The 25355-nt window shown below is 42.9% G+C and overlaps 1 protein-coding gene across 1 annotated transcript; it reads left to right on the top strand.

The window, feature by feature from the left end:
- Positions 1–12480: 12480 nt before the first annotated feature.
- LOC118394095 (fibroblast growth factor 10-like) lies at positions 12481–24777 on the top strand. Its single transcript, XM_052461798.1, has 3 exons — positions 12481–13623; positions 21549–21652; positions 24193–24777. Exons 1-3 carry the CDS (start codon positions 13134–13136, stop codon positions 24382–24384), a joined length of 786 nt encoding a protein of 261 aa, XP_052317758.1. The 5' UTR covers positions 12481–13133; the 3' UTR covers positions 24385–24777.
- The last annotated feature ends 578 nt before the right edge of the window (positions 24778–25355 follow it).

The following is a 25355-nucleotide window of genomic DNA, read 5'->3' as shown; positions in this document are numbered from 1 at the left end:
CATTTCCATATGTCTGTGTTAGCTGCATGTGTGACATAACTCCACCACTCCTATTTATGATATCATTCACTAAAATTATACTTTTAAAAAAAAAATCTTCGAAAAATACATTTACATTTTTTTTATTTGAGTTTAACCACAATATTTGTTGTATTATTTGTTCTGTCTTTTCAGGTGGATTAAACTGAAATCGCAACCAACTTTCTAAGGCTTGTTTAAAAAATAATGATATTTTGGAGATGATTTCCTTTTCAAACAACTGAAAGTGAGCAGGTGTAATCTGAATAGTGAAAAAGGCCATTTTTGAACATAGGATGAGACATTCCTACCAATTTACTAGAGAACCAGTTTGGATTTAACTATAACTTTTGTATGACTGATGCCTTTAGTGAGAGGTCTAATGCTTTAATATTTAATCATTTCTGCCCTCCGAAATTCATATTCATTATATAAATAGGCCCTTTTAATTTTGTCTGGTTTGCCGTTCCAAACAAAATGGTATATTTTTTATTCATATAATTTAAAAAGCAGGTGTAAGCAAAACCATAAGCAAATGGGTAAACTGTGATATGACTAAAGAGTTAATCAGGGTGATTTTTCCACAAATAGACAGGTATTTCCCATACCATGGTAGCAAGAGCTTATCTATTTTTACTAACTTTCTATAAAAATGTATTGGAGTGAGATCATATCTTTCTTTGGGGATTTGTAGAGTATGTCCACATCTCCGTCAGGACCATTTAATTAGCATTTCTTTTGTGATCCAATACGTAAAATAGTACACTTATCATCATTTGGTTTTAATCCAGAGAGGATAGAAAAATATCTAGATCCTCTATGAGGCCATGGAGAGATTCTAATTGTGGTTTTAAAAGAATCAAATCAAATCAAATTTATTTATATAGCCCTTCGTACATCAGCTGATATCTCAAAGTGCTGTACAGAAACCCAGCCTAAAACCCCAAACAGCAAACAATGCAGGTGTAAAAGCACGGTGGCTAGGAAAAACTCCCTAGAAAGGCCAAAACCTAGGAAGAAACCTAGAGAGGAACCGGGCTATGTGGGGTGGCCAGTCCTCTTCTGGCTGTGCCGGGTAGAGATTATAACAGAACATGACCAAGATGTTCAAATGTTCATAAATGACCAGCATGGTCGAATAATAATAAGGCAGAACAGTTGAAACTGGAGCAGCAGCACAGTCAGGTGGACTGGGGACAGCAAGGAGCCTTCATGTCAGGTAGTCCTGGGGCACGGTCCTAGGGCTCAGGTCAGTTGAAACTGCATGGCCAGGTGGACTGGGGACAGCAAGGAGTCCTCATGTCAGGTAGTCCTGGGACATGGTCCTAGGGCTCAGGTCCTCCGAGAGAGAGAAAGAAAGAGAGAAGGAGAGAATTAGAGAACGCACATTAGATTCACACAGGACACCGAATAGGACAGGAGAAGTACTCCAGATATAACAAACTGACCCTAGCCCCCCGACACATAAACTACTGCAGCATAAATACTGGAGGCTGAGACAGGAGGGGTCAGGAGACACTGTGGCCCCATCCGAGGACACCCCGGACAGGGCCAAACAGGAAGGATATAACCCCACCCACTTTGCCAAAGCACATCCCCCACACCACTAGAGGGATATCTTCAACCACCAACTTACCATCCTGAGACCGTATAGCCCACAAAGATCTCGGTACAACCCAAGGGGGGCAACCCAGACAGGCCGACCACAACAGTGAATCAACCCACCCAGGTGACGCACCCCCCAGGGACGGCACGAGAGAGCCCCAGCAAGCCAGTGACTCAGCCCCCGTAACAGGGTTAGAGGCAGAGAATCCCAGTCAGAGACAGCAAGGGCGGTTCGTTGCTCCAGAGCCTTTCCGTTCACCTTCCCACTCCTGGGCCAGACTACACTCAATCATATGACCCACTGAAGAGATGAGTCTTCAGTAAAGACTTAAAGGTTGAGACCGAGTTTGCGTCTCTGACATGGGTAGGCAGACCGTTCCATAAAAATGGAGCTCTATAGGAGAAAGCCCTGCCTCAGCTGTTTGCTTAGAAATTCTAGGGACAATTAGGAGGCCTGCGTCTTGTGACCGTAGCGTACGTGTAGGTATGTCAGGACCAAATCAGAGAGGTAGGTAGGAGCAAGCCCATGTAATGCTTTGTAGGTTAGCAGTAAAACCTTGAAATCAGCCCTTGCTTTGACAGGAAGCCAGTGTAGAGAGGCTAGCACTGGAGTAATATGATCAAATTTTTGGTTCTAGTCAGGATTCTAGCAGCCGTATTTAGCACTAACTGAAGTTTATTTAGTGCTTTATCAGTGAAAATAGAGCATTGCAGTAGTCTAACCTAGAAGTGACAAAAGCATGGATTAATTTTTTCTGCATCATTTTTGGACAGAAAGTTTCTGATTTTTGCAATGTTACGTAGATGGAAAAAGCTGTCCTCGAAATGGTCTTGATATGTTCTTCAAAGAGAGATCAGGGTTGTCCTTCACAGTTTTATTTGAGACGACTGTACAACCATTAAGATTAATTGTCAGATTCAACAGAAGATCTCTTTGTTTCTTGGGACCTGCATCTCTGTTTTGTCCGAGTTTAATAGTAGAAAGTTTGCTTATGTCTGAAACACATGCTTCTAGCGAGGGCAATTTTGGGGCTTCACCATGTTTCATTGAAATGTACAGCTGGTGTCATCCGCATAGCAGTGAAAGTTTACATTATGTTTTCGAATAACATCCCCAAGAGGTAAAATATAAAGTGAAAACAATAGTGGTCCTAAAACAGAACCTTGAGGAACACCGAAATGTACAGTTGATTTGTCAGAGGACAAACCATTCACAGAGACAAACACAGAGACAAACCTTCAACCCAGTCTGAGGTTCTGAGCACTCTGGAGCAGGTTCTCATCAAGGATCTCTCTGTACTTTGCTCCGTTCATCTTTCCCTCGATCCTGACTAGACTTCCAGTCCCTGCCGCTAAAAAACATCCCCACAGCATGATGCTGCCACCACCATGCTTCCCCGTAGGGATGGTGCCAGGTTTCCTCCAGATGTGACGCTTGGCATTCAGGCCAAAGAGTTCAATCTTGGTTTCACCAGACCAGAGAATCTTGTTTCTCATGGTCTGAGAGTCTTTAGGTGGCTTTTGGCAAACTCCAAGCGGGCTGTCATGTGCCTTTTACTAAGGAGTGGCTTCTGTCTGGCCACTACCATAAATGCCTGATTGGTGGAGTGCTGCAGAGATGGTTGTTCTTTTGGAAGCTCCTCCCATCTCCACAGAGGAACTCTAGACCTCTATCAGGGTGACCATCAGTTTCTTGGTCACCTCCCCGACCAAGGCCCTTTTCCCCCCGATTGCTCAGTTTGGCTTGGAGTCCTTCAATACTGCAAAAATGTTTTGGTACCCTTCCCCAGATCTGTGCCTTGACACAATCCTGTCTTGGAGCTTTACGGACATTTTTCTTGTCCTCATGGCTTGGTTTTTGCTCTGACATGCACTGTCAACTGTGGGACCTTATATAGACCGGTGTGTGCCTTTTACAAATCATGTCAAATCTATTGAATTTACCACATATGGACTCCAATCAAGTTGTAGAAACATCTCAAGGATGATCAATGTAGACAGGATGTACCTGAGTCTCATAGAAAAGGGTCTGAATACTTATGTAAATAAGGTATTTATTTTTATTACATTTGCAAAATTGTCTAAAAACCTGTTTACACTTTGTCATTATGGGGTATTGTGTGTAGATTGCTGAGGATTTTTTTTTCATCCATTTTAGAATAAAGCTGTAACGTAACAAAATGTGGAAAAAGTCAAGGGGTCTGAATACTTTCTGAATGCACTGTATATGAGGAGATTTGGGATTATGATGTCTGGTTAAAGGTTTTCAAAAACATACCTTCTGTATCTAATGGGGCGATAACTATAGATGGGGCATTCAGTCTGTCAGAGAGAGAATGTTATATTGGCTCTCACATTTTCCATGAGAGGAACACAGGTTGTGCTTTAGCAATTGATAGGAATCAAAAAAATACTTAACAACTATCAGAACCAGTGGTGGAAAAAGTACCCAATTGTCATACTTGAGTAAAAGTAAAGATATCTTTATAGAAAATGACTCAAGTAAAAGTGAAGTCACCCAGTAAAAAATTACTTAAGTTAATTGGTTTTAAATATACTTAAGTATCAAAATAAAATAAAAATAAAAAATATACTTAAATATCAAGTGTCATCATTTCAAATTCCTTATATTAAGCAAACCAGACCGCACAAGTTTCTTGTTTTATTTATTTATTTACGGATAGCCAGGGGCACACTCCAACAATAAAACATAATTTACAAACTAAGCATTTGTGTTTAGTGAGTCCGTCAGACCAGAGGCAGTAGGGATGACCAGGGATGTTGTCTTGACAAGTGCGTGAATTGGACCATTTTCCTTTCCTGCTAAGCATTCAGAATGCAACAAGTACAGTGGGGCAAAAAAGTATTTAGGCAGCCACCAATTGTGCAAGTTCTCCCACTTAAGAAGATGAGAGGCCTGTAATTTTCATCATAGGTACACTTCAACTATGACAGACAAAATGAGAAAAAAATCCAGAAAATCACATTTTAGGATTTTTTATTCATTAATTTGCAAATTATGGTTGAAAATAAGTATTTGGTCACCTACAAACAAGCAAGATTTCTGTCTCTCGCAGACCTGTAACTTCTTCTTTAAGAGGCTCTTCTGTCCTCCACTTGTTACCTGTATTAATGGCACCTGTTTGAACTTGTTATCAGTATAAAATACACCTGTCCACAACCTCAAACAGTCACACTCCAAACTCTACTATGGCCAAGACCAAAGAGCTGTCAAAGGACACTAGAAACAAAATTGTAGACCTGCACCAGGCTGAGAAGACTGAATCTGCAATAGGTAAGCAGCTTGGTTTGAAGAAATCAACTGTGGAAGAAAATATTAGGAAATGGAAGACATACAAAACCACTGATAATCTCCCTCGATCTGGGGCTCTACGCAAGATCTCACCCCGTGGGGTCAAAATGACCACAAGAACGGTGAGCAAAAATCCCAGAACCACACGGGGGGACCTAGTGAATGACCTGCAGAGAGCTGGGACCAAAGTAACAAAGCCTACCATCAGTAACACACTACGCCGCCAGGGACTCAAATCCTGCAGTGCCAGACGTGTCCCCCTGCTTAAGCCAGTACATATACAGGCCCGTCTGAAGTTTGCTAGAGAGCATTTGGATGATCCAGAAGAAGATTGGTTTCATATGACCATATGACATTCTCCCAAAATATAACTTTTTGGTAAAAACTCAACTCGTCGTGTTTGGAGGACAAAGAATGCTGAGTTGCATCCAAAGAACACCATACCTACTGTGAAGCATGGGGGTGGAAACATCATGCTTTGGGGCTGTTTTTCTGCAAAGGGACCAGGACGACTGATCCGTGTAAAGGAAAGAATGAATGGGGCCATGTATCGTGAGATTTTGAGTGAAAACCTCCTTCCATCAGCAAGGGCATTGAAGATGAAATGTGGCTGGGTCTTTCAGCATGACAATGATCCCAAACAAGTCTCCAGATCTCAACCCCATAGAAAATCTTTGGAGGGAGTTGAAAGTCCGTGTTGCCCAGCAACAGCCCCAAAACATCACTGCTTTAGAGGAGATCTGCATGGAGGAATGGGCCAAAAACCAGCAACAGTGTGTGGAAACCTTGTGAAGACTTACAGAAAACGCTTGACCTCTGTCATTGCCAACAAAGGGTGTATAACAAAGTATTGAGATAAACTTTTGTTATTGACCAAATACTTATTTTCCACCATAATTTGCAAATAAATTCATGAAAAATCCTACAATGTGATTTTCTGGATTTTTTTTCTCATTTTGTCTGTCATAGTTGAAGTGTACCTATGATGACAATTACAGGCCTCTCTCATCTTTTTAAGTGGGAGAACATGCACAATTGGTGGCTAACTAAATACTTTTTTGCCCCACCTACTTTTGGGTGTCAGGGCAAATGTATGGAGTACAGACTCACCCCGTCGCAACGTCCCCCAAAGGTTAACTCTCTAGCCCTCGCTATCTCCCTGCTTGCTAATTCGGCCTGCTAACGGCTAGCTTGTCTAGCCCGGGCCTACGAACTGTTAGCTTGTTAGCACAGGCCTGCTAACCATCTGAATCACCGCATCCCAAACACTCTGAACCCATTTACTTTCTATCTCTTTTTTATTTTTATTTTGTTTATACCTTCCGGAAACCTGCCTCACCCACTGTGATACGGAATCGCTATTACTTTTAATTTTTATTTTATTTTTATGACACACTCAAGAACCTCCAGACGCTAACCAGCTAACAAGCTACAAGCTATTTAGTCATTGTTAGTTTTTTTAAAACCTGGATAACACTCGCCAGTCCAGCTTCCCTGCCCCCATCCACCACTGCCCCCTGGACACTGATCTCTTGGCTACATAGCTGACGCACGCTGGACTGTCCATTAATCACGGTACTCCATTCTGCTTGTTTGTTTATCTGTCGGCCCAGTTGCCTAGTCAACGCCATTTTACCTGCTGTTTGTTATGCTAGCTGATTAGCCTCGCCTACTGTTTTTAGCTAGCTTTCCCAATTCAACACCTGTGATTACTGTATGCCTCGCTGTATGTCTCTCTCAAATGTCAATATGCCTTGTATACTGTTGTTCAGGTTAGTTATCATTGTTTTAGTTCACAATGGAGCCCCTAGATCCACTCTGCATACCCCTGTTACCTCCTTTGTCCCACCTCCCACACATGCGGTGACCTCACCCATTACAACCAGCATGTCCAGAGATACAACCTCTCTCATCATCACCCAGTGCCTGGGCTTACCTCCGATGTACCCGCACCCCACCATACCCCTGTCTGCGCATTATGCCCTGAATATATTCTACCATGCCCAGAAACCTGCTCCTCTTATCCTCTGCCCCCCAACGCTCTAGGCGACCAGTTTTGATAGCCTTTAGCCGCACCCTCATACTACTCCTTCTCTGTTCCGCGGGTGATGTGGAGGTAAACCCAGGCCCTGCATGTCCCCAGGTACCCTCATTTGTTGACTTCTGTGATCGAAAAGCCTTGGTTTTATGCATGTCAACATCAGAAGCCTCCTCCCTAAGTTTGTTTTACTCACTGCTTTAGCACACTCTGCTAACCCTGATGTCCTTGCCGTGTCTGAATCCTGGCTCAGGAAGGCCACCAAAAATTCAGAGATTTCCATACCCAACTATAACATCTTCCGTCAAGATAGAACTGCCAAAGGGGGCGGAGTCGCAGTCTACTGCAGAGATAGCCTGCAAAGTAATGTCATACTTTCCAGGTCCATACCCAAACAGTTTGAACTACTAATTTTGAAAATTACTCTCTCCAGAAACAAGTCTCTCACTGTTGCCGCCTGCTACCGACCACCCTCAGCTCCCAGCTGTGCCCTGGACACCATTTGTGAATTGATCGCCCCCCATCTAGCTTCAGAGTTTGTTCTGTTAGGTGACCTAAACTGGGATATGCTTAACACCCCGGCAGTCCTACAATCTAAGCTAGATGCCCTCAATCTCACTCAAATCATCAAGGAACCCACCAGATACAACCCTAACTCTGTAAACAAGGGCACCCTCATAGACGTCATCCTGACCAACTGGCCCTCCAAATATACCTCCGCTGTCTTCAACCAGGATCTCAGCGATCACTGCCTCATTGCCTGTATCCGCCACGGAGCCGCAGTCAAACGACCACCCCTCATCACTGTCAAACGCTCCCTAAAACACTTCTGTGAGCAGGCCTTTCTAATCGACCTGGCCTGGGTATCCTGGAAGGACATCGACCTCATCCCGTCAGTTGAGGATGCATGGTCATTCTTTAAAAGTAACTTCCTCACCATTTTAGATAAGCATGCTCCGTTCAAAAAATGCAGAACCAAGAACAGATACAGCCCTTGGTTCACTCCAGACCTGACTGCCCTCGACCAGCACAAAAACATCCTGTGGCGGACTGCAATAGCATCGAATAGCCCCCGTGATATGCAACTGTTCAGGGAAGTCAGGAACCAATACACGCAGTCAGTCAGGAAAGCTAAGGCCCGCTTCTTCAGGCAGAAGTTTGCATCCTGTAGCTCCAACTCCAAAAAGTTCTGGGACACTGTGAAGTCCATGGAGAACAAGAGCACCTCCTCCCAGCTGCACACTGCACTGAGGCTAGGAAACACGGTCTCCACCGATAAATCCATGATTATCGAAAACTTCAATAAGCACTTCTCAACGGCTGGCCATGCCTTCCGCCTGGCTACTCCAACCTCGGCCAACAGCTCCGCCCCCCCCGTAGCTCCTCACCCAAGCCACTCCAGGTTCTCCTTTACCCAAATCCAGATAGCAGATGTTCTGAAAGAGCTGCAAAACCTGGACCCGTACAAATCAGCTGGGCTTGACAATCTGGACCCGCTATTTCTGAAACTATCTGCCGCCATTGTTGCAACCCCTATTACCAGCCTGTTCAACCTCTCTTTCATATCGCCTGAGATCCCCAAGGATTGGAAAGCTGCCGCAGTCATCCCACTCTTCAAAGGGGGAGACACCCTGGACCCAAACTGTTATAGACCTATATCCATCCTGCCCTGCCTATCTAAGGTCTTCGAAAGCCAAGTCAACAAACAGGTCACTGACCATCTCGAATCCCACCGTACCTTCTCCGCTGTGCAATCTGGTTTCCGAGCCGGTCACGGGTGCACCTCAGCCACACTCAAGGTACTAAACGATATCATAACCGCCATCGATAAAAGACAGTACTGTGCAGCAGTCTTCATCGACCTCGCCAAGGCTTTCGACTCTGTCAATCACCATATTCTTATCGGCAGACTCAACAGCCTCGGTTTTTCGGATGACTGCCTTGCCTGGTTCACCAATTACTTTGCAGACAGAGGTCAGTGTGTCAAATCGGAGGGCATGCTGTCCGGTCCTCTGGCAGTCTCTATGGGGGTGCCACGGGGTTCAATTCTCAGGCCGACTCTTTTCTCTGTATATATCAATGATGTTGCTCTTGCTGCGGGCGATTCCCTGATCCACCTCTACGCAGACGACACCATTCTATATACTTTCGGCCCGTCATTGGACACTGTGCTATCTAACCTCCAAACGAGCTTCAATGCCATACAGCACTCCTTCCGTGGCCTCCAACTGCTCTTAAACGCGAGTAAAACCAAATGCATGCTTTTCAACCGATTGCTGCCTGCACCCGCATGCCCGACTAGCATCACCACCCTGGATGGTTCCGACCTTGAATATGTGGACATCTATAAGTACCTAGGTGTCTGGCTAGACTGCAAACTCTCCTTCCAGACTCACATCAAACATCTCCAATCAAAAATCAAATCAAGAGTCGGCTTTCTATTCCGCAACAAAGCCTCCTTCACTCACGCTGCCAAGCTTACCCTAGTAAAACTGACTATCCTACCGATCCTCGACTTCGGCGATGTCATCTACAAAATGGCTTCCAACACTCTACTCAGCAAACTGGATGCAGTCTATCACAGTGCCATCCGTTTTGTCACTAAAGCACCTTATACCACCCACCACTGCGACTTGTATGCTCTAGTCGGCTGGCCCTCACTACATATTCGTCGCCAGACCCACTGGCTCCAGGTCATCTACAAGTCCATGCTAGGTAAAGCTCCGCCTTATCTCAGTTCACTGGTCACGATGGCAACTCCCATCCGTAGCACGCGCTCCAGCAGGTGTATCTCACTGATCATCCCTAAAGCCAACACCTCATTTGGCCGCCTTTCGTTCCAGTACTCTGCTGCCTGTGACTGGAACGAATTGCAAAAATCGCTGAAGTTGGAGACTTTTATCTCCTCACCAACTTCAAACATCAGCTATCCGAGCAGCTAACCGATCGCTGCAGCTGTACATAGTCTATAGGTAAATAGCCCACCCATTTTCACCTACCTCATTCCCATATTGTTTTTATACTGTTTTTTTATTTATTTACTATTCTGCTCTTTTGCACACCAATATCTCTACCTGTACATGACCATCTGATCATTTATCACTCCAGTGTTAATCTGCAAAATTGTATTATTCGCCTACCTCCTCATGCCTTTTGCACACATTGTATATAGACTGCCCATTTTTTCTACTGTGTTATTGACTTGTTAATTGTTTCCTCCATGTGTAACTCTGTGTTGTCTGTTCACACTGCTATGCTTTATCTTGGCCAGGTCGCAGTTGCAAATGAGAACTTGTTCTCAACTAGCCTACCTGGTGAAATAAAGGTGAAATAAAAATTTAAAAAAGTAAAAGTTGCGAGAAATATAAATAGTAAAGTAACGTACAGATACCCCACAAAACAACTTAAGTAGTACTTAAAGTATTTTTACTTCAGTACTTTATACCACTGATCAGAACATACAGTGTAAGGAAGGGCCTCAAATGCGGTGCGGTTAAGAAATAAATGCAGTTATGTAAATTCCATGGGAATCGTATGGATGTTCATTATAATTCGCTCAATAATCAATACCAACTTATTCCCTGCTCCTCCCAGCTCTGTTTCCTTTAAGTGCTGATTCCGGCTATCATGGTGGGAAGGTAGACAACAAAGGAAGTAGTCTACTGATAAGATCTTGTTTGTGGGGTACCTGATGAACACAGATGGCTAGCTTAAGACCAGACTTAGGACCTGACCAATGCTCTGGCAGCATGTCAGACAGACATTAAAGCAGCCACTAAGAAAACCGTAGGGACTTCAGGAGAGAAAGCAGAAGGCAAGACATGGCATCAACTTCTAAAGGGATGAGAGGAGGAGTCAAGGACATAAAGGTGGTTTCAGAAGTATAATTTACAGTTACACTCAGCAAGATGATGGTTTACAACCAACCAATTAACACTGGCAGTCTTGACAGATTTGAATTCTTGTTTTTTTCTCTAAGTAGGAAATGACTCCCCTGTGTATGATGATGTCATCTTGCTGAGTCTACCTTTAATTCCTTACAGTTTCAGTAACAGTCTCAGAAACCACCAATTCACAGATTGGAAATGTAGTTGAATACCGTTAAATGGACTAAGTAATATTCTCCAACTAAATTGAATTACTGAACATTTGACAACGTGACACAGTTCTGAGTAGGGGGGTAAAAGAGCTTCTACTTGGCTGTGGGCCATGTGACACCTGACTCTCAGAGGAAGGTAGGTGAGATGAGAGAGGCCTGACAGATTCTCTTAGAGCAATTGGATTGAAACCAGCAGTGGTAACCTTATAGTGTGTTTTATCAGGAGAGATAAGAAATGACACACACACACACACACAGACACACACACACACACACACCATGCGCACTAAAACAGCCTACTCAGTAAAGTGTTTGAAACACCGATGTAACTGGTCTATTACTACCACACATACCTCTATGTTATCTACCCAGATAAATCCTATCCTACCCTGGTCTCCTTTCCCACCACCACCCTTGTCGTTCCGCCCCTTATTCTCTCTCTCACACACACACACACACACACACACACACACACACACACACACACACACATCACCCTGACACAGCCCACTCCAATATTTTACAGGGAGTGATGGGAAATGAGAGAACGGTAGGTGGAGTGGAGTGGGAGGGAATGCACGAGAGAAAGAGAACATATGTAAACATATGTTTCGCATGCCCATAAAGCCCTTTGAAAGTCATTTAATTTAGAGAGAGAGAGAGAGAGAGAGAGATGTGGAGCGATGAGAGAGGTGGAGGGGAAGGGAGAGAGAACGAGAGGTTGGGAGTCTCATATTCACATACACAAACACGAACACACATCTTTCAGTGACAGGTAAAGAGGTCAGACCAGGCGTCCTCCTATCCAGCCTGGCCTCAGAGCCATACGAAAAAAGAAAAGGAAATGGAGCACTTCCAAGACTTATGATACTTACAAATAGTGTAGTTACTTTAGACAGAAATGAAAGCAAGGAGGTTGGTCGGGGTGGTTGTAATCCATGACAATTCACCTAACCTGCTATGTAAATTCACCTAACCTTTGTTGTTTTAGTTCCCCTAACCTTTCACGTAAATTATCGTAACATTTTTGTTAGTTCTCCTAACCACCAATTCTCCCAGTAATTCTTATTTGTTGTTATGAGGCAACAAGCAACCTGGTTTCAGAGAAAGACGTATAATACTACACGTCATCCAAGATGTATAATAAGTTATGCCATCCAATTTGTATGCTATTGTTCGACCGAGTAAGACGTATGATACTATAAGTCCTATAATTCGTATGTTATTGTATGACTGCTATCCCATTCACTTTGTAACCTAGCGTTACGTATCATACTAAAAGTTGTGTCACAGATTTACTTCCTGAAAAATACAAATTACCCTGAGACCATGTCACGTCAAACCCAGCAAGGGGAGCAAAACATCTTTAACACACACACACCCCTCCTCAGCCTGTCACCTCGGTGAAGGTGGAGCCACTGTAGAGAGCGGGAGAGAGAGCGAGTCCACTCCACACTCATCCATGGAGAGAGAAAGAGAGGAGAGAGCAGCGGAGGATTTCACACTCAAATGTATTTGACCTTCTTTGTGAAATCTGGAAATCTGTGGAGGGTATCTGGCAGCAATGAGCTGTTGAATGTTTGAGACTTGAGGGATGGACCTGGAGAAAGTGTTATAGCAGAGCGGTCCTACATCAGTGGACCTTTCATTATTTGGAGTAATCATCTGAGGAACTCTGGTTTGGAATTAAACTCAGCGGGACATAGGACGTCTGCTTGATTTGTCATTGCAATTCACTGACAGTATATGCACTGGTAAAAAAATACGGTGGGTGTTTTTATTTATCTACCTGGACATCTGTATGGGAAGAAATGTGAAAGAGAGGACTCTCAGATTGGTCATTGGAATTCATTGACTTTCAGTACAGTAACTGCTCTAGCTACCAAAAAAACAGGAGGAACAGAAGGACATCTCTTTTTGCGTAGAGACCTGGTAGAAAAGGTATCAGATAGCCCCATTTCCCAGGAGGGCTCCCCTCCCTGCCCTCCTAGCCTCCCCTGTCCCCAGCAGCATGTCCCAGGCTGTGAGGCTGATTCCAGTCCTCCCCAAACCACTCTACCATGAGCACATGGGCTGCTGGAGGGAGTAAGGCTGCCTCTGCCTGGTCCACCTCTGGGTCTTGGTTTAGGTCTGGCTCTGGGTCCAGGTTTAGGTCTGGGTCTGGGCTAAGGTCTGGCTCCAGCTCCATCTCTGGGTCCTCCTTTTCCAGCCTGTCACTGTCTCTGCTGCTAGCACTGCTGCTCTCCCTTTCTGTCCCTTTGGTTGTCTGTCATCAACCTCTCTACAAAGGCAGGAGCCAGCCCCACAGCCCCAACAGCACTCTTAGTGCCCCGGTGAACAGTTCCCTGGCTGGGTCCAGGATTGGAGGAACTGGGCAGACTGGGGATCCCTTAGGAAGAACAGGGGGTCCACTTGGGAGGCATGTACGCAGCTACAACCACCTGCAGGGAGATGTGCGGCGGAGAAAGCTCTTCTCCTTCCAGAAGTTCTTCCTGCGGATCGATAAGTATGGCAGAGTCAACGGGACCAAGAGCAAAGATGACCCACTCAGTAAGTAATCACAAGAGTATGTTTTTCAATTTGTAGGAAAGTGAAAGAAGGGGAAACACAGGTTCAACCATAGTGTATTAAAAATGAACCATTGTGTTGTTCAGGCTTTCTCAAACCTGGCACGGTCTTCACTACAGAATATCATACAAATTACAGGGGAAAAAAGGAAACCAATTCAAATGATTGACTTGAGTTGAATAACTTTAATGAATAACTGTTTTTTTTTGCATTGATCATTTCAAATACTGTATGTTGAATCAAAATGGCAAGATTTGTCTCCTGGCAGTTCACAGACGTTAAACCTTTTAGTTTCGTTCACATTCCTGATTAGAAGCTCCTTTTTTCCATCTCTAGCAAACATCCATGTGATATCTGGCCTCTCCAAACATTCAGCACAATGATGGTAGATCTCAGATGTCTAAAACAGGACAAGGGAGGAATAGATTACCAACCTGTTATCTGTCATTATTCACTGCCCAGGGTAAATAGCCCTGATAACAACTAGACAGGAGCAGGACTGGGGGAAGGAGAGGAAACGTCAATCACTACCATGCTCTGAGACTCTAACACACACAAGCCAGTCTGCTACATAATGCTGATTACCGTCTGGTTTATGATCAATGCAGTATAATGTGATTGTGATCGGATACATTTACACAGGTGCCCGTAACATAAATGGGGATGTTTTTTTTACTCGCGCCAAATTTTTGTGCCTTGAATATCCTATTGTAAACTGTGTGGCATGACTAGTAACGCGTCTAAACAGATCGTTGCCGTCTTCACTGCAGCTCTTTTGATTTAGTGTTCTCAGTGATCACTTGGAGAGAAGAAAAAAATAAACCTTTCTGTCAACCCACTTCCCAATTAGCTACGTGTGTGAGCCTATCTGTGTGCTGGCACTCACATGCTCAAGTGGGTGTGTGTTCGGATGTAGAAACCAAGGAACCAGCCGCACATGTGCCCACTTAAACTACAACCTCCACCCACCCACCCACCACACCTACCACCCCCCCCCCATCCCCTGTATATGGTACTCAAACATTTCTCCTGGGAGTTCTTAACCACACATTCAATCAAAGACACTTATGGGAAACAGTAAGGGATGTAAAAAATGCCACTAATGGTGTTTGTTTTGGCAAGAATATGACAGAAATGTCTTTATAGACTCGACCCTTTTATATAAATGCATTTATAGACTTTAAACTGTCTTTATTTGACAGTGAGGCAAAAATGCAATGAATTTCAATGTGCCCCTTTCGGGTAGTTGTGAAATAGTACAACAGCCAGGCTAGCAATGTCTTTACTAAGATGATTGGTGGGTTCAACTTGACGCTATAGTACGTGTAAACCTATTGAACTTATCAATTATCTCTCACCATTACTCATCACAATTCTTTACATTTCTAGGCTACAATACTACTGTACTAGTAGTATATATTAGTAATATTCTGTCTTATATATTACTAAGCATTTGCAAAAGGTGACCAAGTTTATCTTTGGGATGGGTATGAATGCAGTGGTAGGGGGGTTGGGCGGACACTAATTCATGAATGACATGGTTAACGTCATTGCGGTCACATCAAAGCTACGAGTGTTCAGTATCAACGGTGGTGCCGTCACAAAGCCGTGTCCTGGGGGGGACTGGGGACAGTGTGTGTGGATTATATGGCCCACGATCAGGTTCACAGGGAAAGGGATACTACAGAAGAGCAGCTCTAGTTTCTGCTCTGGACCAGGGGCTAGACATGATCCCTGGGAGGATGTCCTTGACATGATCCCAGGGAGGATGTCCTTTGTGGGCCCTTGAAATGGCACTAGATCAGGTTTTTGGCACTGATTCTGTGGTAATGCCCAGCTCAACACTCCGGGTTGATAGAAAATAATAACATCGGATCGATATACTGTATGAATAAAACTAGAAAAGGCCATTTCCTAAACTAAATCTGTGTGCTTGTTCTTGCTAGGGTCTGGTAATCTTTCCATAGATATGTTAAATCATGATTATGTTTATGCACTACAAAAGCATATCTGTAGACAATGTTACCAGTTTTGATAAAAAAAATTAAAAAACATCCCTCACTCTCTCACTAGTCATTCTCATTACTTCTCTTTGGAGATATGGTTTGCGTCAAGTTTGCTTGTGTGCAAGGCTGAGCCCCGACCTTTGAACCCTGGTTACAACAGTGCAGCAATAGAAGGGAAACAACTGGTTTGGGGTTTGAAATACCAACCTTGCTAGCACAGATCTCTACAGATGTAGAGGTGGTGGTTTTGGGGGCTGCCCATGGTCCTGTGAGGACCCTGCTCTGTTTAAGAGCCTGTATCCAACCTCCCACAGATTTATAGGGATGCCAGTGCAAAACTGTCCCACATGGCACTCCATCATGCTGGGATTCTGCTGGGAGCTGACAGAGAGACGGGGCTGGAATGGAAACCCCGGAAATATGGAGCTCTGCTAAAATAAGCACATGGGTATAAAGCGACACAAGCTAGCCGGCATGCAGAGTAACAAAAAATGTGCTTATCGATAACCTAATTTGCTATACATTGTTACATTTCGCCAAATTTGAACAACCTAAAGCATTTCTAATGAATTGTACATTGCTACTGAGAACAGTAATGGTGGACTCTAGCAGTGCTAACTGAGGCACTAACAGATGTGTGGCGGCAGACGGATTAGTCTAATTACACCCAAACTGGGATTGTGTGAGTATGAGCCCAGCCTGTCAAGAGCGCAGGAGGCAAATATAGGAGGCCACCAAACGTGTCTGTGTGTCTCTCTCTCTCTGCCAGGGGCCATGTGTGCTGAGGTGTCAACGGACTTGGCCTGACATGGTCCCCACTTGCTCTCTCTGTGTGTGTGTGTGTGTGTGTGTGTGTGTGTGTGTGTGTGTGTGTGTGTGTGTGTGTGTGTGTGTGTCCCACAGAAGGGAAACCACAGCCAGTACTCTCAGGGACACTGAGATAGAGATGTAAAGTTGTTTATGGACGTGGATAGAGGAAGGATATGAGCAAACTAATTACATTCATTGTGGTCCTCCTCTGCTTAACAGCTGATTTATGTTTCCATCAATCCCATATTTCAACATGAGATTACAGTTCGAATGTTCCAGATCTCTGTGTATATTTTTCCTCATTCTTAAATCAAGCAGTCTACCGTATCTGTACTGTAAGCTCTGTCAAATTCTTCTCAGACAACACATATTTTTCAAAGAGTAAACTTCCAGTTACCAAGAATAACAATGCAAACTGCAAAACACATCTGAACTTGGCAACCCACTGTGGAAAATCCACCTTTAATTCACTTTGGCATTGTCTGCACCCCTTCGACCCTAACGCACCATTTGCTGTAGTAACTACAAACAGAGCGTATCAAATGAGCAACACATTAGGAAAAGGAATCCAGTATGCAACAGATATTTCCTTAAATAAACAGATGGAAATGTGTGGTTGACCCAGGGCTATGTTTTTATGTGTGGTGTATCAGTATCAGAATCACCACAACACAACACACAGGTGTCACATTTGGTGCTGGGTGTTGTGATGTGTAGTATGTTAAATGAAGAACACATTTGACCTCGTGGCTTTGTTTTGTGGCATTGTGGATATCATTCCTAAGTGAGCAAGTAGACATGAATCGTCACAGACTGAGTGGATACAGGTGGGAACTACTATAGACTCGAGTGTGTGTATGTGCATGTGTGTGTTCACGCATACAGATGTGGGTCTTAATTTGAACCCATTTGCTACAGCAGGAAAGTGATCCTGCAGCAACAGGAAATGAGAATTATTATGTGGATTATAATTAATGGACATTTTTCGTTAGGGAAAATGACATTTTAAAGTGGAAATTACAAACCATGAAAGCCTTTTTAAACCTTGAATACACTACAAGTTTGCATTTTCTGCAGGGAAATTCTCAACAACAAGAGTGATCCAATTAAGATCCTACATCCGAATGGGTGTGTGTACACAATGTGTACAATGTATACTCTATGTTTGTGTGGGGGGAGAGACTCTTTGTATGTGTGTGTGTGTGTGTGTGTATGTGTGTGTGTGCTCAAACTTTATAAGAGCCGTCTCGCCCCAGCCTCCGGCGTGTGTCTTTGATCAGTGGTCATTAAGTTATTTCTAATCCTCATCTCTCTGTCATGGCCTCTGTTCTCCTCTGTTCTTTCTTCTTTCATCCCTAGCATGTTTACAGAGGGGCCAGAGACAGCCTTAGATAGTCTTACATCCTCACACGATACCGGACACCTGATCCCTTACAGAAGCAACTCTCAGATCTTCAATGGCCGTTGTGTCATAGTCCCCACCACCACTTCACCTAACGGTAGAGCTGGGCGATATGGACAAAAGTCCATATCACTGTAAATGTACTGACTGATCATGGTAACGATACATTTAACGATAAGTTTACAACATTAAAGTGCACCACATTTTTTTTTTTAGATATAACCCTAAAAACGACTACTACTTTGAATGTTGTCGCTGTCAATAGTCCCATTAACAATCACACATATTAGCAAACGTATATCATTTCAAACTTGTCAGCCAACCATCCTCGCTGACAATGTCACAAAAATGACCACCTTTACTCCACACACAGAGAAGCGTACAAAGATCTCCTTCGCCCTCCATTTGGCAAATCTGACCATAAATCTATCCTGATTCCTGCTTACAAGAAAAAATAAAAGCAGGAAGCAACAGTGACTCGGTCAAATAAAAAGTTTTCAGTTGAAGCAGATGCTAAGCTACAGGACTGTTTTGCTAGCACAGACTAGAATATGTTCCGGGACTCCACATCAGTCATTGGCTTCATCAATAAGTTCATCGATGATGTCGTCCCCACAGTAACTGTACGTACATACCACAACCAGAAGCCATGGATTGCAGGCAACATCCTCACTGAGCCAAAGGCTAGAGCTGCCGCTTTCAAGGAGTGGGATTCTAACCCGGAAGCTTAAAAGAAATCCCTCCGACGAACCATCAATCAGGCAAAGCGTCAATACAGGACTAAGATAAAAAATCGTACTACACCGGCTCCGACGCTTGTCGGATGTGGCAGGGCTTGCAATCCATTACAGACTACATAGGGAAGCACAGCCGAGAGCTGCCCAGTGACACGAGCCTACCAGACGTGTGTGTGTGTGTGCGTGCGTGTGTGTATTGCAAGATAGGATAACAACACCACACAGGAAATGGGAAGAAGAAGTCAAGGAGTGAGGCATGAAATCAAACGTGCCATGGGAAACAGAGAGGGGTCATTAACACACACCAGCATCAGATTAGATAAATGTGTGTGTGTGTGTGTGTGTGTGTGTGTGTGTGTGTGTGTGTGTGTGTGTGTGTGTGTGTGTGTGTGTGTGTGTGTGGATGATAAGTGGGCTCTCTGGTCAAAGGACACATTAGGAAGCTATATCTCTCTGACCTCTGATACTACGAGCACAATTAATAACCTCAGCTGTCTACAACAACAGCATGCTATGGTTACTAGGGTATAATTCAACCTTTTCGAATGGCTTTTTTTTTCCAACTGGCTTCCAGTTGAAGCTCGCATCCGCTACAAGACCATGGTGCTTGCCTACGGAGCTGTGAGGGGAACGGCACCTCAGTACCTCCAGGCTCTGATCAGGCCCTACACCCAAACAAGGGCACTGCGTTCATCCACCTCTGGCCTGCTCGCCTCCCTACCACTGAGGAAGTACAGTTCCCGCTCAGCCCAGTCAAAACTGTTCGCTGCTCTGGCCCCCCAATGGTGGAACAAACTCCCCCACGACGTCAGGACAGCGGAGTCAATCACCACCTTCCGGAGACACCTGAAACCCCACCTCTTTAAGGAATACCTAGGATAGGATAAAGTAATCCTTCTCACCCCCTCCCCTTAAAAGATTTAGATGCACTATTGTAAAGTGGCTGTTCCACTGGATGTCATAAGGTGAATGCACCAATTTGTAAGTCGCTCTGGATAAGAGCGTCTGCTAAATGACTTAAATGTAATGTAAATGTAATGTAAAATGCTTTTAGGTAACCAGAATATTTGCACTGTGAATTGATGGCCTACATACCAAACAAGCCAAACTGTTCACACATAAATCTAATCTGCAACTGTTATAATCCTTATGCCAAATGTAATGTTTGTACCATGTTTTGTGCTGCTACCATGTTGTGGTGCTACCATGTTGTTGTTATGTTGTGTTGCTACCATGCTGGGTTGTCATGTGTTGCTGCCTTGCTATGTTGTTGTCTTAGGTCTCTCTTTATGTAGTGTTGTGTTGTCTCTCCTGTCGTGATGTGTATTTTATCCTATATTTATATTTTATTTGTTAATCCCAGCCCCTGTCCCTGCTGGAGTTCTTTTGGTAGGCTGTCATTGTCAATAAGAATTTGTTCTTAACTGACTTGCCTAGTTAAATAAAGGTTAAATAAATTTAAAAATTAAAATGAGTTAAGGTGAAGTCTGTTGTTTTGTGTAGAGGAGATGTAGATGAAGCAAGCTTATTTGGATGAAATCATGGATGGATGATGGATGAATGGATGAAAACTCTACCCTACAGTTGAAGAGATTCTTTAGGATTTTCTATGACTATTAACTAGAGTATTTTATGTATCTACTGAGCACCATAAGTAGCATAACAGTTGAAATAGGGGGTGCTGATACCTGTCCTGATATCTGTCCTGTTGATATCTGCCCTTTTTCACACATGAACAACCTGTACAAGTGTGTGGTGTGAAATTGAAATGTGTTTTTTGAATATCCCACTTCCCCTGCCATTATTGATGCGACCCTGGAGCAATTAGGGTTAAAGCTGCAATATGTAACTTTTTGGGAGACCAAACAAAATTCACATAGAAATATGAGTTACAGCTCTGTCATTCTCATTGAAAGACAGTCTAAGAAATGGTAGATATGTTCTATGTGCGCTATTCTTGCTTGTTTTGTCACAAACAGAAATTAGGCAAACTATAGGATTTTTTGCCACCGGGAAATGGATTTCTACATAGTGCATCGTTAGGTGCCTTGCTCAAAGGCAGATCGACAGATTTTTTACCTAGTTGGCTCTAGGATTTGAACTCACAACTTTTTGGTTACTGGTCCAATGCTCCAACTGCTAGGCTACCTGGCACCTAGTTGGCTATGAACCCACACAATTTCACCTAGAGGCTTTCTCAAACCCATCCAGCCAATGTATTGTCTTAAGAAAGGCTCTAGCCGGAACATTTAATGTGTCAATTATTGATGGGCTTGGCTTGGGTAACAATGGATGTATTCCTATCACCTCACTTGACAGTCTGTGCTGCTGTCCATGGACCATATAGATCTGTCCATGGACCATATAGATCTGTCCATGGACCATATAGATCTGTCCATGGACCATATAGATATGTCCATGGACCATATAGATCTGTCCATGGACCATATAGATCTGTCCATGGACCATATAGATCTGTCCATGGACCATATATATCTGTCCATGGACCATATAGATCTGTCCATGGACCATATAGATCTGTCCATGGACCATATATATCTGTCCATGGACCATATAGATCTGTCCATTTCCCTTTACATTTACATTACATTTAAGTCATTTAGCAGACGCTCTTATCCAGAGCGACTTACAAATTGGTGCATACACCTTATGACAACCAGTGGAACAGCCACTTGCATCTAAATGATTACTTACCCTTACTTACCCTTTATCACAGCTGGTGGCTGGGCCTTTGTCTTCCTCAATCAGGAGGGGCAGGCAGACTGCTGACTGTTTTACAAACTCTTATCTGCAGTGTATATGACTACAGCAGATTCGGAACACTAGCTTCTATTTCCTCTGCCTCTGATGTCCCTTAAATCCTCCCCTACAAGTGGTCATGGTGATTATAAATGGCTTATATAAATGTGTTTTTTTTGTGTTTATTCTCAGGTATTCTGGAGATCACATCAGTGGATGTGGGCGTGGTGGCTATCAAAGGACTGGGCAGTAACTACTACCTGGCTATCAGCACCAAGGGAGAGCTGTATGGATCGGTCAGTATCCGTGTCAGAGTTCATTCAACAAGCCTCAAAGAGATTCCCTTAGATTCTTCCGTCTTTATCACAAGATTGTTTAACTATGTCGCTGCTTTCACGTTCAACCAATGGTGCAGTGGAAACTATGAAAAGTGCTAAGAGTACACAAGCATTTAATGACGAAATTGGAAGTCAGCAAGTCATGACTATAGTTCTAAGGGACACAGACATTAGATTGCATCACATTTATCACTGATTTGAATAATTAACCATCTCTATTGAATGTACCCCTCTGGTACATCTTGACTAAGTTTAATTGGTTCCCACTGAGCAAAATCAATGTTGTTTTCAACTTCATTTTTCAACGTATTGTGACGTGGAAACTATGTGGAAAATATATTGGATTTGAAAAATAGCCATCAACTGTTGTTTTTAGATGAAATTTCAACCACAGGATTATTTTCAACATTGACCAGCATTGTATAACATGTGTTGAATTTGTACCTTTGAAACAATGTCAGATCTTCAACTCAATATCCACTATAAGAAAGAAAGAAAATGCTGGTCAGCACATCCTACTGGGTAGTTGATATATATTAGTCTCCCATCCAGGGTTTTAACCAAGCCTGGCTTTGATATTTATCACCAATGCGCTTTTGCGAGAATGTTTGTTGAGAAATCTCCACTTAATAGATTCACTGTTGCTATCATAGTCATTCCCAAGCGTAGGTTTAAGAGAGCAAATTAGATGTAACCATATATTTTCAATCATGTATCATCAATGATGCTATTTAGGCCTATATAGCATTTTGGAAGTCATCAATAGCTATGGTTTAAATTCAACCCAGGGTTCACCTAAAACTAGACAATACCTATAGGTCTAGGCCTAGGATTTTAAGCTTTGGTTGATTTCAAAAGTAATCTACAAGTTAGTAAAACACATATGTTGGATTCACATCTCCATCCAAACCAAACATTGAAGTTAAAGAATATAACTGTATTTAAAGTGCCTTTAAAAGTTAGATTTTATTTGATTGAATCCTATTAATTAGCTTAGATTTTTGGTTTTAATGGAGACATTAATCCATTATTTCAATTATTCATGTGCAGACAAACTGGAAGTAAGCCAGACACAGTGGCACAGACAGAACTACCCAAGGACACACATCCTTCAAATGTTGCTATTTGGTTGCGTTGACAACCAAACACAATTCAAGTATTACATTTACATTTAAGTCATTTAGCAGACGCTCTTATCCAGAGCGACTTACAAATTGGTGCATTCACCTTATGACATCCAGTGGAACAGCCACTTTACAATAGTGCATCTAAATCTTTTAAGGGGGGGGAGGATTACTTTATCCTATCCTAGGTATTCCTTAAAGAGGTGGGGTTTCAGGTGTCTCCGGAAGGTGGTGATTGACTCCGCTGTCCTGGCGTCGCGGGGGAGTTTGTTCCACCATTGGGGGGCCAGAGCAGCGAACAGTTTTGACTAAAAAGTATCACTTTTGACATTCAAAAGTAAATACTGTATTAACTTGTTGACCAGTTAAACAAGCATATGTTGGATTCAGGTCTCAATCTCAACCAAAAATGAAAGTTAAAGAATAGGACTAAGCCCGTTGCTCAGATGGGACTACCCAAGCAGTAGATACATCTCCTTTAAACGTTGATATTTGGTTGCATGGTTAACCAAACACAATTCAATATTACTTTTGTAATACAATAATGTAAACGTATTTATTCAACACATCCCATGCCACATTCTAAGGTTACTGTAACAATACATGTCTTTTTATGTAATCATAGAAAGCGGCATGTTCAAGATAGCGCGCAAATGTCACAGGTCTGTAGAGACTTTCAAAATTGATATAATAATATGCGTAGAATCTCCGTTGACCACTTGCACTATATATTTAAGTAATCTCAATTGCAATCCAGGTCACTTGGTTGCGCTATTAGATGAAGCACAATGTTGACACATTAATTTGTACAAATAAACGAAATATCTAACGTTGTATTCCCATTTAAACGTTGTTGTGTTCCCATTTAAACGTTGTTGTGTTTTTAAATGGTTGACCGCGCAGTAATGACAAATTTAGGTGACAACTAAAACAAAAATCGGACATTGATTTTCGATCGGAATTTCGTTGTGCTTTTAGATTGTTGAAAGCATAGCGACAACACATTGGGAATTAAAACAAACGTTTGACTGTCTTTTTGAGTGGCTGAAAATAGGTTGTAATATAATTGATCAATCTATCAATCAAATATTACCCAATTCTCCACGTCGGAATTACGTTATGTACCCAGTGGGATATCAGTTAGCTAATTAGAATGAATTAGGTTGAATAAACACCGGGAAATATTTGGATTTGGATTTAAACTCTTGTATGAACCGTACACCACTGGATGAACTATAGTGGCAGTATTTTTACATCCTTTGCCAGTGTATGCACTTCAAAAATGGAAATGGTTGAATCAGTATAACATGGATTCAGTCAGTATCCAAATACACATATGTGAATGTAACCCAATAATGTCCCTTGTTCTTCCAGAAAGAGTTTGGCATTGACTGCACACTGAAGGAACGTATTGAAGAGAACGGCTATAACACCTACGCCTCAGCCGAGTGGAGGAACAAGAAGAGACAGATGTTTGTGGGCCTGAGTGTCCACGGGAGGCCACTGAGAGGGAAGAAAACACGGAGGAGGAATACGGCCACACACTTCCTCCCCATCATGGTGTGATGACGATGAGGAGCTTTTTACTGGACTAGACCCTGTCGGAGAGCTAATTCAGCACTGAACAATCTTTCAACTAAGGACAAGAAAGGAATCTGGACAGAGAGCATCTGAACTCAAATACATATTTTGTCTAAGGAAGTTACTTAACTGCGCAGATGCTGCCTCCCACTGGGCACGGACGTCAATTCAACGTCTATTCCACGTTGGTTCAATGTGATTTCATTGAAATTACATGGAGCTACGTTGATTCAACCAGCTGTGCCCAGTGGGGCTGCTTCTGACTTTGCTTGAGATGGTTTATTGTTTTGGGGGATGGACAGTGTTTTCTGTGGCACATGGTGAAATATAAACTCTATTCTGTGCCAAATCATTGGAAAGAGGTGGACTGAAGGAGGACGTGACATTGGGGGAAGCACTGGTTGAGGAAGCACTGGTTTTGTGTGTACAAAACACTTGTTACATACAAAAAAACAGCGAAAACAGCAATAAACTCTTGAGCAAGATCCTCGTGCTCATTTTAAGGCTGAAACCATAACAAAAGTGAATATATAATGTATACTTAAACCACTGAGTTCTGACTGTGTTGAAGCAAATTATTTATTTTGTGTAATATTTAACTGTTAGGTGGAAAGAAGGTGAACATTTATTTTGCATTCTTTTACACCTCTAATGTCTGTAAGAGAAAATAAAACGAGACGTTTCCTCCTCTGCATCCAGATGTTCTCATGTCCATCACTAAAGTGTGCAACTCAAACTGGTTGACTCAGTAAACATCCGACCAGTACACATATGAGAATGGGAACTTATCCCTCTTGTACTATAGAATATCAAGTAGATGTCTACATAGGTAACAGGTTGCGCTAAAAGAAAGACAACCCAGAGCACAGAAAACAAGTGTAGTTTTCGAATGACCAAAAGGTAACCATTACAGGCCCACCAGATATTCCATGTGGCAACCATTGCGCTAATGATTA

This window comes from Oncorhynchus keta, chromosome 14 (assembly GCF_023373465.1).
Source record: "Oncorhynchus keta strain PuntledgeMale-10-30-2019 chromosome 14, Oket_V2, whole genome shotgun sequence".
NCBI classification, from domain to species: Eukaryota; Metazoa; Chordata; class Actinopteri; order Salmoniformes; family Salmonidae; genus Oncorhynchus; species Oncorhynchus keta.
The sequence above is the reverse complement of the archived record's forward strand: the minus strand, read 5'-3'. Positions and strand labels throughout refer to the sequence as shown.

Excerpts from the sequence above, each read along its gene's own strand:
- LOC118394095 (XM_052461798.1), top strand. The coding sequence starts at position 13,134 with ATGAGCACATGGGCTGCTGGAGGGAGTAAGGCTGCCTCTGCCTGGTCC. Across the intron at positions 13,624-21,548 it reads GAGCAAAGATGACCCACTCA|GTATTCTGGAGATCACATCA; the intron begins GTAAGTAATCAC and ends GTTTATTCTCAG. Across the intron at positions 21,653-24,192 it reads AGGGAGAGCTGTATGGATCG|AAAGAGTTTGGCATTGACTG; the intron begins GTCAGTATCCGT and ends TTGTTCTTCCAG.